Below are 15219 nucleotides of genomic sequence, written 5' to 3'. Positions count from 1 at the left end.
TGTTCCTGTATTGAGAGACTGTGTTAGCTCCTGTAGTACACTAAAGTCAAACACAAATGTTAAGTAATGAAATTCAGTTGAAACTAACTCTCACATGTTTCTATTTGGATGAGTTCTGTCAGGAATATTTGGAACACAATGTACATGATATCTCAAGAGAAGACCCTAATATTAAGAGAATGATAAACCTGTAATACCATTAAAAGATGTCACCCACACATAAACTGACATATCACACGAGCAGCTGTCTGAGTAACAAACCGTTCATCCTAAAGCTTCGTGTGGGTGTGTTTTGGTTTTAATGTGTTCCATTGCTGTGTTATACACAAGGACAAGAGAATTACAAGGGATGTCCACGGATGTAGGTTCCTCTATTTTGTTTTAACAAACGGGTGAGCTTGTTTTGTCTGCTGGTTATTAAAGGAGAAGCTATATGAGCACAGGACAGACAGAGGACACAGTGAGCCTGCTCATGTGTGTGTGTTTAGATGGGGATGCAGCCGCCGGAGACACTCACCGTTGGCAGCAAGGTTGTCGACACAATGTCTGAAGTCAGCACTGTTCTGCTTCTACTGCTGTTACTGCTGCTGTTCACGGCCTGGAGCCAAATAAAACGGTCACACATACCCGGTAAGAGACTTCAGCTTCTGTTCTTGTACAAACGTTGCACGGTTTTTTCGACATGTTCAAGGGACTGCAGGTGTGAGCCAAAAGTAAATGTTTCTGCATCACGTTATTGATAATGAAAACAGTAACTGATTCCCATACAGGAGGACCTCTGTTTTCACTTGGACATTAGCAGCCTGGGGTCTATTATGTCTTCAGTCAACACCTGTTTCTTCCTGCCAGGTCCGTCCTTCTTGGCAGGACTCGGTCCTATCCTCTCCTACGGCAGATTCATCTGGACGGGGATTGGAACAGCGAGCAACTATTACAACAACAAATATGGCAGCATTGTCCGGGTCTGGATTAACGGCGAGGAGACCCTCATTCTGAGCAGGCAAGTCTTTTGAGATAATAAAAAAACTTCTATCTTATCCCATGAATCTGTAGCGAGTCAAAGCCTGGCTACTGTTCCAGGTCTTCAGCAGTGTATCATGTCCTGAGGAGCGCCCACTACACAGCCAGATTTGGGAGCAAAAAAGGGCTGGAGTGTATTGGGATGGAAGGGAAGGGTATCATTTTCAACAGCGATGTCCTGCTCTGGAGAAAAGTGAGGACATATTTTTCTAAAGGTGAGCAATAACCTTACACAAGAGAGTATGTAGTCAGAGTACTGTGGTGCCTTATTGTACCACTCTCCCTCTCTCTCTCTTTTCCAACTCCTGCAACATTGAAGTCTTGCAATAACTGAAACACTGCTTTCTTGTATTTTAACGACTGTACTGTCTCATGGTTGTTTTACAGCTCTGACAGGCCCAGGCCTCCAGCGTACGGTGCGAATCTGTGCGAGCTCCACAGCCAAACATCTGGACCACTTGCAGAAGATGACCGACCCCTCCAGACACGTGGACGCACTCAATCTGCTAAGAGTCGTAGTGGTGGACATCTCCAACAGGCTTTTCCTGAGGGTGCCGCTCAACGGTCAGCTGGATTGTCATTGTCTGCACATTCTGCACTCAAACTGCTTATTTGCTGCCAGCAAATAATATTTCAAATTCTTGCACTGCAGCTCCTGATTCCTGCTTTTTGTTGTTGTTCCTCATAACTCAGAAAAGGACTTGCTGATGAAAATCCACAACTACTTTGAGACCTGGCAAACAGTTCTTATTAAGCCTGATATATTCTTCAAGATTGGATGGCTGTACAACAAGCACAAGAGAGCAGCGTAAGATCCTCACGCATCACAGCAACTCAACATTTAGCTTGATTTCTTCAACCTAATCTATGCGTGGCTTCTTGTGTCAACAGCCAAGAGCTGCAGGACGTGATGGAGAGCCTTCTTGAAATGAAAAGAAAGATTATAAATGAGTCTGAGAAGCTGGATGATGATCTTGACTTTGCAACAGAGCTCATCTTTGCTCAGGTTTGTCCCTTTTGATAAATCTATACCGCAGAGGTACCTGCGGTACCGTCCTGATCGTGTCATGTGTTTGAACAGAATGTCGGAGAGCTTTCAGCAGATAACGTCAGGCAGTGCGTGCTGGAGATGGTGATTGCAGCACCCGACACACTTTCCATCAGCCTCTTCTTCATGCTGATGCTGCTGAAACAAAACCCAGATGTGGAGCTGAGTATAGTGGAGGAGATGAACGCTGTCTTGAGTGAGAGCCTTTGTGCTGTATTATTCTCTGTTACACTCTGACAGCTAAAAACAAAACTATTCCGTCAATGCTGTGTTTTCATTTCCAGGTGAAAAAGGTGAAAACATTGATTATCAAAGCTTAACAGTGTTGGAGAATTTCATCAATGAGTCTTTGAGATTTCATCCGGTGGTTGATTTCACAATGCGAAAAGCTCTGAAAGATGACAACATCGAAGGCACTAAAATCCCAAAAGGAACCAACATCATTCTGAACATTGGTCTTATGCATAAGAGCGAATTCTTCCCAAGCCCAAAAGAGTTCAACCTGATGAACTTTGACAAAACAGTAAGTCTGGTGAATGTTGTGCAACATCGTGTGGCTCTATACAACAGCAGCTCAGTTTTTACCTCCTCTGGTTGGCAGGTGCCCAGTCGTTTCTTCCAGCCATTCGGGTGCGGGCCTCGTTCCTGCGTGGGCAAACACATAGCCATGGTGATGATGAAGGCCATCCTGGTCACTCTGTTGTCCCGTTACACCGTGTGTCCTCGCCGTGGCTGCACCCTCAGCAGCATCCGGCAGACCAACAACCTGTCACAGCAGCCTGTGGAGGACGAGCACAGCCTGGCCATGCGCTTCATCCCTCGAACAACATCAACTCAACACAGTCAGCACTGAGACACGTGCAGGGGTCACATATTGGTGGAAACTACTTGGTAGTGCATATTGTGAAGTATGTAACTGATACAAAAATATTCCCTTGATTGTACAAATGTGCAAAAACACACAAACGTTGGCACTTTGGGTTTTCATAGTTCAATATAGAGTGCTGCAGGAATGAGACCTAAAACCAGGACACGGTTCCCTCGTCGCAAAGTCAATGTGTTATCTAAAAGGGTTTTTGGTGAGCTGCCTGAAATATGGCCTTACACAAGCTAAAGACATTTTAAAATTTGTTCTACAACATTAAATACTTCAGTAAATCCCTCTCACAAGTTTTTACGTGTATTAAAAAAGGCTAAATGAGACCACAAAACGTCACTTTGTAGCCTAACATTAGCATTTTACTTCTGCTGATTGCATTAATGCTTAAAAAAAAAAAGTGGTGTTCATTTGTGAAGAATATCTTGCTGAACAAAACGTGTAAGTATCATAACCCTGCGTTTGCCACGGATCTTACTTTCTGCAATAATCTTACTTCTTCCAACTTGCTTTTGTTTCAGACCTGGACTGAGTCAATCAGCCAGTGTTTCAGTTTGTAATGTTGATCCGAGTTCAGTCCTGTTAATGAAGTTAAAACATGTTAAAACATGTCAATGACATATTTTACAGACAGTATCCGTTTCCTTTAGCGTTACTGTTTAGGTTTACTGTTTTAAGCATTAATAAAGTTAAAATATCAATGTTAAAGTGTAGAATAGTGAGGAGTGTTATATACACAAGTATATATATATATATATATCAAATATTGTGTGTAAATGCATTAGTATGATGAATCCAGATAAAAACGTATTAACCCTCATTATCTTATATTGTTTTTTTCATGTTAAATCTCTATAAAAAATGTTGGTAGTAAACAGAGATAACTTCTTTTTAGGGTCTCAGTGAATGGAAATGTGGACCATATGATAAAGGCTGCAAATCAAATGATAATAGTATTTTTTATGTTTGTTGTAAGTAAACAATACTCATTCAATAAATATTTCAAATCGTATTCTTTCCATGAAGCAAATATCACATGAGAGGAAAGATCATCAGAAATGTTCTTCTTTACTGTAATAATGTCCCTCTTTGCTTCAAGTGCAGCACATCTGTGTTTATTTAATGAATAACCGTTGAGTCAAAATCACGTTAGTTTACATGTGTTGGATTTATTCATAAGTTAGCAGAATGTAGTGACAGGCACTGTAAGAAACAAGGATTTCCTCTGTACCACAGGCACAAACCAAACACGCCACCTCGGCATTAGAACGTAAGGCGTTGGGTTAAAGTTGAGTTTTCGACACATTGCTAGCGTCACGCTGTGCTTCAGACAAGGACACAGGCAACAAAGACCGAACTCTCCCTTCAGGTTGGATTAAATAATACAGGCTGAGCAAGTCAAATCTGACACAGCACATGGAGCACGATGATTTTCTTTCTTTCAGAAAAATGAATACAAAATATTTTCTGTAAGAATATAAATCCAATAAATATGTTTTTAATACTGCATTGATACAAAAATATAATAATAAAAGACCACTAAAATCCACCTCTCACCAAAACTGACTGAAACATGAGTGCATAGATAATCATATCACACAAAACAGGAGGAAGACCTGAAATGCTCCTCATCACAATGACAAATGGACAATATGAACATCACAGAGGGACATTGTTGCTTATTTAAGACAAAACGCTCTCATCATAGATGAAAGAAATATGTGGAACTGCTGCAGTCAGAGGTGAGTGTTAGCATGATGTCATCCTAAAGACAAAGAGAGATGTAAGACGAGCAGGTTCTCCTCGAAAAGCAACGGTTTGTTTCCACACCAGAACTAATGAACAATTCATTTTAAAACATCAATATTTTCCCTGTGCTTCTCCAAAAAAACCTAATAACTAACATCAACCAGTCCAACGCAAGAATACATGTCATTCTTTCCTTTTCAGTATTGATGAACTTGAAAATAACCCAAACTACCTTTTTGTCTTTGTCTGATTAAAACACATTTGGGCTTCACTGTTATGATCGTTCTAGCCTAGAAAATGTGGTTGATTTGTAAAAATCCTGTTACAAATTAAAAAGCAGGACATTCTCTCTCTCTCTCTCTCTCTCTCTCTCTCTCTCTCTCTCTCTCTCTCTCTCTCTCTCTCTCTCTCTCTCTCTCTCTCTCTCTCTCTCTCTCTCTCTCTCTCTCTCTCTCTCTCTCTCTCTCTCTCTCTCTCTCTCTCTCTCTCTCTCTCTCTCTCTCTCTCTCTCTCTCTCTCTCTGCAGACCAGGGGTGCAAAAAATAACGGTGGGAATTCATGATTTTCACCTCATTCAACAATGTTTGAACCCATTGAAGTTTTCAAGTTTTCAAGTGAAGCCCTGCCATCATTTTAAGACATTATTGTTATTCTGAAAGGTCAAACACCCACAGAAGGTTAAAAACACAATCGTTTGGCCCTGAGGTTTATTCCAGCCATGACATTCAAACAGTTGTGAGCCTGTGATTTATTCCAGCAATTTAACTGTCGAAAAATAAATGATTCGAGGACAAAATACAAATTGTTGTAACTTCTCGTGGGAGAGATAAACAAATAGTCAACACTGTAATATAAAGATGTTCTGCGCTACTGCTTTGTGTACCTTCTTCTTCTTCTTCAGTGGTTGCTCAGTGGGGTCAGTGGAGGAGTTGCAGTCGGAGGCTCAGTGCTCCTGTAAAGCTCTTTGACAGTGGTACATCAGGCAGTCGGGCAGGTCGGGGACCGGAGAGCGCAGCCACACGGACAACGTTCCCGCATGCAGACGACAGTGCATCAGACACGGCTGATCTTGGAGGAGCCGGCAAGCTATGATACCTTCCATACCTGTGGGGAGAAATAATGAAGGTTAATCACAAATACATGGGCAAAGTAGGCTGCATTTAACACATATCGACCTATTGGTCAAATACTGTGCCACTGCACCTTTCACATAGGTATGCATGTCCTGAAATAATAGTAACAAAACTAATGACTGGACCTGGATGGTTCATTTTGAATCTTTAAGGGAAGTATATGTTTTTCTTGTGAGACGGGAACATGTGCAAACAAACCTTCTGGGACATTAAAGACTATCTAACTTGTTACCACAATAAATAAATGTTTCAAATGTCTGTTCACCAATGATTTCCACGACATGAAGCTTAAGTTTCTTCTTCAGCACATTCAGAGTGTCCGCGAGAGGTTCTTGGCCATCACTTATCAGTGTCAGCTTCTGCTTTGTATCATGAGAGAAGTCCAGCCACATTGTCCCGTACTCCTCTGTGGACACGGTCAAAGGTCTGAAAGGAAACATGGGAAACTACAGTAAGCAACTAATCTTCTCTGCAAGATCACACTTGAAAAATAAGTAATATTTCACCTGATGAAGCTGGTTAGAGGCAGTTTGTACGAGAACTGCAGCGACTGAGGCGTCCCGACAGGAAACTGGTAAGACACCATCCCAACCACTTCAACATGGACTGAAGGCCTCTTCACAGTCAGGGAATACTGACACACTGCTACGCTGTGGCTTCTCGCTTCCTGCACTGCACTGTCACACACACAGGATACCTGGAACAAGCATAACAACAAAATGACATTTAATGTGAAAAGTCCTACAAGGAGAGTATAAGACTTACACTAATAATGCTCTGCTCAATAGTTACTGTACCTCAAGTTCATCTGAGTCAAGCTCCAGTAGTATCTGCTGAATGTCAGAGTCAGAGGAGTTGTAAATGAAAACAACCAGCGCTAAAGAATCCTCTTTCTGCACATGACAGGCCGAGAGATCCAGGCTTTGGTTTGAACACAGGGGAGTGATTTCTGAGTGACAGAGTCCAGAGAACTCTGCAGGAAGATGAGTATTGAGACACAAGTCTTCAGGTCTGTCTGGGTCTTCATGTGGAGCCGGATCAGCAGCTACCACACCGTTATCCCTAACGAGAGAGGGGCTACTTTCCTTCATGTCACCGTCCGTTAACTCGACATCACAGGTGCCGTTTGCAGCAGCGGGGCTCTGAGAGAGTTGGGACGTCTGTTCGAGTGAAGAAACAGTCAGTTCTGAGGTGACGTTGGAGTCCAGGAGGTTGTTACACAGCAAGTTATTCGCTGTGCTCGGAGTAGAGACGAGGGAGTTGGATATTTGCTCGCTGGCAGCCGAGGCCGAGGACGAGGACGGACCTTTTGCTTCTCTTCTGAATCGCTGGGTTGTCGGCTCAGATTTTCCCATCTGTTAAAAAGGAAAAGTTTTAGTTGTAACATATGCATGAAATACCACATCAGAATAGATGAGATTCACAGAGCCAGTAGAGCTGAAACAATTCAACAGAGCAACAGAACAATAACTGCCAACTATTTTGATTAATGATTAATAGTTTTTTTTCAACTTCCACACAATCAAACGCATTTATCACACTTAGCATCTTTACTTCAGACTGGGCATCCCCACCTCAAACTGAAAAAGAAGAATTAAAAAGCTCACCAAACACACAGAGCTTTGGGAGCCCAGGCCGACAAACAGCGAAGAGGCCAGCTGCTGTTTCTCTTGTTCGGGCTGAGGGGTCGGTATCGGAGCGGGAGTCTGGCTGTGGGAACTGTCAGCCTCTCCCTGCTGGCTGGGTGACCGGAGGGGACTGGGAACCTCAACCTGGGCGGACTCCTCCACAGGTTCCCTCTGCGACAGGTAGCCCTCCCTCCCCCACACCCTCTTCACACCGTCCAGCTTCAGAGTTGTTGAGCTGAAACAAAAAACAAAGTTCTAAGCCAGCCGTGCATTTGTGTGCGACCTACCTTATGCTGTCTAAATCAGACAGCATAAGTGTGTGTGTCCACGTACCCTCCTTTGTGAGAGAGGTCGGGGCTGTCGCCTGACAGACCGGAGCTTACAGACAACAGTGTAGGAGACTGTCTGTCTGCGATGCTGCACGAGGACATGCTGATGGGCAGGGACAGGCCGTATGGCTCCAGGCTCAACGCTGAGGCAAAAATCACAGTCAGAACAAATCAAAGCATGTGTGGCCCAAATCTGCCCAAATCTAAACCTCAATCTTCTACCTTTTGACTGAGCTAGTTCCTCCTGCCGTTGATGGGGAGGCTTGTATGGAGCAGCGCCAGCAGCCAATGCCTCCGACACAAATCCATCCAGAAACGACAGAGAGGAATCCACCTGGAAACCAACATCAATAACAACAAAGTTTAAACTTCTCCTTTGGTGGAAATGGGAAGATCATTTGACAAAGTTCTGCAGGACTAAACTAAACTGTTATTTGTGTGTGCTTGCAAATATAACTTATATAGATCATTTTTTACACTATTTTTGTCACAAAATCATGACATTTTAAACAACCAGAGGAAGCATTTGTGTATTTATAATATAATTATTGTTCTCTACTCCCATCGGATACTGAATGGAGTTCTGTAGTAAACCTGACCCATCAGACAACTCTAGACAGGCTTTAACAGCGGCTTTGATTGGGGCTGATATGATGATTCCCATGATTTGGATAAATAAAGTAATTAGTATAATATACTGTGTGTCATGGAGGGCAAGTCTAGGCAGGTTTTGTTTTCCAACTGTCAGATAATAAGCACTTACTCAGCCAGAGGAGGAACTGCAAAGTAGATCTGCTGAGGTTCACAGAGCGTAATCATTTTCTTACACAAGTCTCAACAACAACGGACTTTCAAGGTCTCCAATATACCAGGTTTCCATGAGTATTGACTGGTAACAACATTACATTGACAATATACCGCACACTTAAACATAATTATTGTAATCCTGCTGCGTACGCATGTTACCTCCAGGGGCTCCAGGCCGGCGTCTCGAGGTAGCACCCTGGCTCGTAGTTCACAGTCTTGGCTGAGGTGCTGCAGCTCCTGAGCCCTCTGTCTCAGTACTGTGTCCAGGGAGCTGCTGTATGTTTCACAAACCTCCTGGGCCACAGAAACACCTGCCCCGCCCTCACAGAGCTTGGTCATTGCCATGAGGACCCAGCTCTTGGTTTCACTGCTGGTGCTCTTCATGTCCAATAGTTTGGCCAGCAGCCTCAGAACGGTGGCCGCTTCAAGTTCCTCCCTCAGAGAGGAGTATTCACCGAGAACCTGTGTACGGCAGAGAAAGGGCCACACATTTAGTGTGTTATTCTGTCTATGTCCTGCATAGTATCCATATATGGTGTGTTGTCGGTTACATTTTGAAGCAAAAGTGTCATTGAATGTTTTTAATCTGTAAAAAATGTGTTCAAGAACTTATTTTGTTTTATCTACGGTGACTTTGTGGATTTTTGTGTCATTCCTGTAAAAATTAATTCACAAGTGTCCATTTTTAGGCCACCACGGGACCAGATATACGTATACTGTATGTATATATCAAATTGACATTAGGATCTTACTGGCCATGTTTAAACTCTTTTATCGCCTCTATTTCCTGTAGTTATTCCTACCCAATTTTCACTGAAATTAATTCTGTATTTCATTCTGTATTCTCTTCTAAAATGTTACTGTTCTTTTCTTAAGTAATGCTTTAAACCAAACCTTGTTTTCATTTTCCCTCTTCTGCTTCTTGTTCTCATTAGTATTACATAACAATTATACAAACTGCTTATTGTGCATACAGCACTCACCCAGCTGATGACTTGGAGGAAGCGCTGAGGCAGTTTGCCAGGCTCTCCTTGCAGCAGAGAAACATATGAATCCACAGCAAACAGCCTCAACTTCCTGTCTTCCTCCACGCTGTCAAATCCTAGGCCATTAAAGAGACATTACACAATTAGGAATCAGCATCAGTAGTAAATAACTGAACTGAAATATTACAACACAGCAGAACAACTACACTATAAGTTGAGTGTGTGTGTGTGTGTGTGTGTCTCACCCTCAGACAGCAGTTTAAGGAAACTGTTTGGGATGTCAGGCTGCATCATGTCTCCACCCACTGAAAACACTGTGCTCATGGTCTCAATGAACCATTCATTGTCTGGTGCATATGTATAATGGTTCATAGGAAAACTAAATCAACACAATAAATAGGAACAAACAAGGTATAAATAATACAACAGCATGGTTTTAAAGGACTGGTTTTCTGTTTTTTATAACTCATAACTTATTTAAATTAAATGTATACACCACCAGTAGTTCTAGTATTGAGAAACAGAGACTGAATGCTGTTATGCTGTTTTAAAAAAAATGTGTCGCTAACCATGGTTTCTACCAGGATTATCAGGATCTCTGAAGGAAGCAGGAAGTTGTGTAAAACAAATCCCATTCAACCTCACAGAAAGTAAAGTTTGTGACCCTTTTAATTGTCAGTTTAACTGTCACCAATAGGCTTGATTTTCAAGATTGTGAGCTTCCAGTTATATAAAACACACTATATCTTGGTTATTGAAGGCCTGAACAATTGCATCTTTGAACTGTGTTTGACTTAAAGCTGCCATAAACAGGTACCGTATGTTTCAGGAAAGGTACTGCTTCACCACCATGATAAACTTATTCTACAATTTGCTTTTTGGATCAGCGACACAACTCCAGCAGGCATTGCAGGCTCTTATTTCAATATTTATAGCAGCTTAATTATACGACTCTTGCACATTTTTGTATGTGTTTTCTAATTTTCCATTTGCAGCGGGCCACCAGAGGTGTATGAATATATATTTAAGGATATTTTTCTGCCAACTCTGCCACCTTCCCCACCAGGTCAATGGTAGTGTAGTCATCTTTATTGACTCGCAGAAACTCCAGCATCTTCTCGACGATGACTGTGACATTCTGTGCGTTAGTGATCCGAAAGAGCAACTCCAGCGTCTACGAGAACAATCAGAAGAAGTCCCATAATGCTACAAACCAACAATTCCATGACACCAAAATCCAGAAACATCAGTATCTGCCTCACCTCACGCTTTATGATGAGGTCGGGGTGATCGAGACACTCTATGATGGTCATCTGATGCTGCAGGGCCAGTTTAGGATCCTGCTGGACCACATAGGTGAGGGCCTTCAAGCCTACAGTAACACCAAATAAAGCAAATGACTACAGTCAATATCCGAAGTCTTGATTGTCAATGTAAAAAAATTAATTAAATAAAATGTTGTATTTGAATCTTACCGAGATATTTGAGATTAATCTTTGGAGACAGAACAAAGTTGCCAATGCACTTTGCAGCTTTCTCCAAAAGTTCAGATTTGGGATGAATTGTGTAAATGCATTTTACACACTCGTATAATATTGCTGGAAATAAAGACAGTGGTTGAATTGAATACTTAAAATGATTTTAGACAACCAACTTTGCAAAGAAATGATACTTTAAATTGGACGTACCATAGGTGATGTTATGATTAATCTCTGCTCTTCGTAAAGACTCATCGAGGACTTCATATATGATCTCACTTGAACTGTCAAACAAAGAACAGACTCAAAAAAATGTACTCACAAGGATTTGAGTACAAAGATTAATTGTTGAACAAAATATTCACCTCTGATCATTTTTCCCAAGAAAAGCCAGTATTCTGAGAAGCTGAATTTGCAGCCATGGAGCCGGAACACTGTGATAGTTAAAATCCATGGGCAGTTTTCCTCCCACCACTTGCTTCAGTATGGTGACAAAACTTGCTGTCAGGTCTTTATAACCTTCTGGATTCTCCTGTAACAAAAGAAAAAAAACGTGTGATAAGACTGGATTCATCACAGTAGATGAAACCAGAAAGTCCAGAGTCCAGAAAAACTAATTACCTGGATCATCTGTGAGTAGATGTGTAGTGACGCTGCCATGACGCCAGGGTCTTTGTCACACAGAGCTTTACGAAACTTGTTGTGGATGTGTTGAACTTGATTTGGTGCTATTAGGTAGAACTTGTACAGTGCCAGGACGGCTTTTCTTCGAATGATTTCTCTGCAAATATGTTCAAAAAAACGCTTATAAGTCATAATATTCAAGCAGATTTTTTTAACTATTTAGACTTGAAATTCAAAGAGACTTTCTTACTTTGGGTGGTTAAGTTTCTCCTCAACCAGAGGAAGGATTGCAGGAATCATATCTTTGGGGAACATCTGGCTGACAACAGTTAGAGCCATGCACACTTCAATAAGATTTGTGCTCTGCAGATCCTGAAAACACAAAATACATCAACATCCCTTTCTGCCAATAAGCAGCCAGATGACAAATGCGGTAAAAAACATAACGCCCACCTTTAATACAGTGTTCACAAGGAGAAGAAGCAGCTCGTGACTTTCGTTCAGAAACAAAGACACGGCGAGATAACCTACAATTCAGAAACACAAACTCATCTTTTGCTCAAAGAAGTTCAGGAAGACGTTGTGAGTTAAAGTTGTTTTTAAGCTTTAAACGCTGTAATCTACTAATCACGCTCTGTTGTTGATAATGAGACAAAGTGAGTATTGAAGAGTCAATGAGGACTCTGAAGAATGAGTAAGCTGTCCAGCTCATCACAAACAAACATACCGACTCTTTTCTCCAGAGCAGTGCCTTGTTGAGCCAGTTTGATGGCATGAATGTAGCTGAACGAAGCCTCATAACCGAGCATTTCACAGTAGATCGCTCTCACCATGAGCTCCTTCATCTGCCTCTGGATGAGATTATGACACAGGGAGGAAGTAAACACATCAATAATTTAAGGCATCACTGGACCTATTTGACTCCTCTGCTTTCTTAACAAACCAAACTGGAGAATCAGGAGAATCGTACCATGGAGGTGTTCGGGGAGGACACCTGCTCTTTGATAGACACGAGTTCACGTTGAATAAGTTTTTCCTCTTCCTGAAAAAGGAGAAGCACACTTAAGGATATTAAGATCAAATACTGACAAAATGCCTGCTAACATAAGACTCTACCACGCTCGGTTTGCTGTCAATAGTCGTGTCAGGTTAATTAAAAGAACATATTTCAGCCCAGTAACCACACAGCGTGTGGATATATAATGCATTGTTTTATGATTATCAATCTATTAATTTTCATGCCTTGAAATAATGTCTTACAACTGTTTAATTGTATTATTAGTTTATTATACTATTTATGATGTGCCTTTTGGATAACTTTGTCTGCTCCTTGAAAATAAATGATTGTTTGTTGATGTGATTTAATGTTTTAGTTTTCAGTTCCTGTTTTCTCATATTTCTTAGGTAAGACTCTTAAAGTGATGAGCTTGACAAAGGTTGTTGTACAGTGAAAAAAACATGTCAATAAACCAAACAAAAAACAATAATATACCTAACATTGCTCTTCGCCATTGCCTACACAGTATACCGTGCAAGTATACACTGAAAATCAAGTTGTAGAGACTTTATAGAAAGGCAATACATCACAGAGAACATCAGTAATATTTACCATTCAAACAATGTGTGATTGGTGCATTCACGTGTTTACGGGATATTACAACACTAAAGAGTGGGACTTGAGAATTAGCTGAAGAACAGCAGCAACATTTATCACAATGTCCATATTTGCCTTCCAAGCTTTACTTCTCTGCAACACAGTTTGTGAACGCAAAGCATATTGTCAGCTGATTCTTCGACACTTCGAATAACTGAGTTTATCACAAGCACATGAACGCACCAACAAGAACACGTTTTAAAAATAGTCCCAGCTCTGTTTACGTCTAAATTAACTCGTGACAATAACAAAGCAGGAACCTGTAAATCAGTCCAACACATAGCCGGTAATGCAGGGAATACATGGAATATAGTACGCGGGTTAAAACACGTAAATACACCTTTTTTTTAGTTAGCATAGACAGTATAGCAAGCTAACGTTAGAGCACATCACCCACAGATGACTCGTCTTATTTCACCTAAGCTCCATTTTAAGGACGGACTCACATGTTTGGACGTTAACTCGGTGATCCCTCTGATGAGGTTTCCTAGTTTTGAGGTGGAGGACAGTTTTGTAGCTCCAGACTGAGAGTCGAAAGACAGCAGGCTCGGCAGAGCTGTCAGGGTCTTCTCCACAACATCGCTCATTTTGGCAACGAAAAGCTGGGCTTGCCAGCTGTTTTATTTTCTTTAAAAACACTCTGATTAAATCATCTATCCATCCCAGTAACAGCCTCTTAAACAGAGCAAGTGAAACTTAATTGTTAAACGGTTAAAAAGATCACAACAGGTAACATATTAGCTTCCCAGTCGGCCATTGTTTTGAATCAGCAGACTGACCAATGACGTCACTTCCGCTTATAATTGGGAAACTTTATTAGAAACCGTAAACAATAACAGTGGCTGTTATTCTAGTCTAAATGGCTCAGAACAACACAATACAATTATAAGATCAGGTAAAGAACAAAAAAGAGAGTACAAGGGTATTCAAAACTCAGTTTATTATGTTTGTAATACTTTGATAAACAGTCCCTTTAATAACTGTACACTAAACTACAATAAAATACTTACAGTAAATATTAAATTACAGCCATTGGACAACTGCATGAAAAGGAGTACATGTTTTTTTTTTATTCATATGCATTAGTATTTGTATATCTAGTAAGGGACCACAGATTCAGATGCAGTGAGCACATAGAGAAGTAAGTGGCTCCCACAGCTGGAAATAGACAGATGAGAGGTAAACCATCTTTTCAAATCATTGGGAGGGAAAATAAACATCATATATTTTAGATTTACCTTTAAATATGTGCTTCTTTTTGCATTAGAATAATATTGGCAGGTGAGTTGCTGTCAAGGCTTGTTGGGTGCGCAGAATATGTAATTAAATCCATATCTGTCTTATCTCATCCTCATAAACTACAAAGTTGTACTTTTGTTCATTAATATTTATGCCAGTGCTCCATCATATGGCTTCAAACTATCTATTATTGATTAATTGTGAAGCTGAGGCCTTCATAAAAATGTTACTGCTTCCTCTGCAGAAGTATTTTGCTTCTGAGTATCCTATTTTCTTCTTCAGTCTGCACTTCCTCCATTATTTTTTTGTGCAAAAAAAACAACAACAAATAAATGAACAAGTAATGTCCTTTATGTGGGCTCATACAACACATCACTTTATTGTGTCACTTCTATCCTAGACTGATGCTAGTCACTACCAATGTTTGTTCTGCAATATACATTTTACATCTTAACTTGTAACCATAAGTACCTCTGTGCAATTTTCTTTCAACCATACTGTAATACAAGCGTGCCATTTGGTTTAATTACTCTCTGAAATATGTAAATCTACCGTGGCCATGAGACTGGAGTATATACAATGCTATTGATATGCCCTATGTACAACCAAAACTGAGTCTCTATCTCTGTGATTGTACTCTAGCAAAC

The 15219-nt window shown here is 40.9% G+C and overlaps 2 protein-coding genes across 2 annotated transcripts; one reads left to right on the top strand and one right to left on the bottom strand.

Moving 5' to 3' along the window:
• Nucleotides 1-542: 542 nt before the first annotated feature.
• Nucleotides 543-2921, top strand: cyp19a1b (cytochrome P450, family 19, subfamily A, polypeptide 1b; the record flags this gene model as incomplete). Its single annotated transcript, XM_079163498.1, has 9 exons — nucleotides 543-630; nucleotides 850-1000; nucleotides 1081-1235; nucleotides 1408-1584; nucleotides 1714-1828; nucleotides 1912-2026; nucleotides 2102-2264; nucleotides 2353-2591; nucleotides 2670-2921. 9 exons carry the CDS (start codon nucleotides 543-545, stop codon nucleotides 2919-2921), a joined length of 1455 nt encoding a protein of 484 aa, XP_079019624.1.
• A 1192-nt stretch (nucleotides 2922-4113) lies between these two features.
• On the bottom strand, nucleotides 4114-14086 carry ap4e1 (adaptor related protein complex 4 subunit epsilon 1). Its single transcript, XM_079162256.1, has 21 exons — nucleotides 13780-14086; nucleotides 12650-12721; nucleotides 12407-12530; nucleotides 12133-12206; nucleotides 11930-12051; nucleotides 11677-11836; nucleotides 11421-11587; nucleotides 11266-11339; nucleotides 11053-11175; nucleotides 10840-10949; nucleotides 10612-10751; nucleotides 9823-9935; nucleotides 9575-9693; nucleotides 8751-9053; nucleotides 8007-8118; nucleotides 7789-7927; nucleotides 7435-7690; nucleotides 6625-7182; nucleotides 6334-6524; nucleotides 6093-6253; nucleotides 4114-5798 (listed from the first exon to the last, which is right to left on the bottom strand). The coding sequence occupies exons 1-21, from the start codon at nucleotides 13918-13920 to the stop codon at nucleotides 5638-5640; spliced, it is 3420 nt and encodes a 1139-aa protein (XP_079018382.1). The 5' UTR covers nucleotides 13921-14086; the 3' UTR covers nucleotides 4114-5637.
• Nucleotides 14087-15219: the final 1133 nt, after the last annotated feature.

The sequence above is a fragment of the Pholis gunnellus genome (assembly GCF_910591455.1).
Source record: "Pholis gunnellus genome assembly, chromosome: 7".
Taxonomy (NCBI): Eukaryota; Metazoa; Chordata; class Actinopteri; order Perciformes; family Pholidae; genus Pholis; species Pholis gunnellus.
Note: the sequence above shows the minus strand (reverse complement) of the source record. Positions and strands in the feature narration are given on the sequence as shown.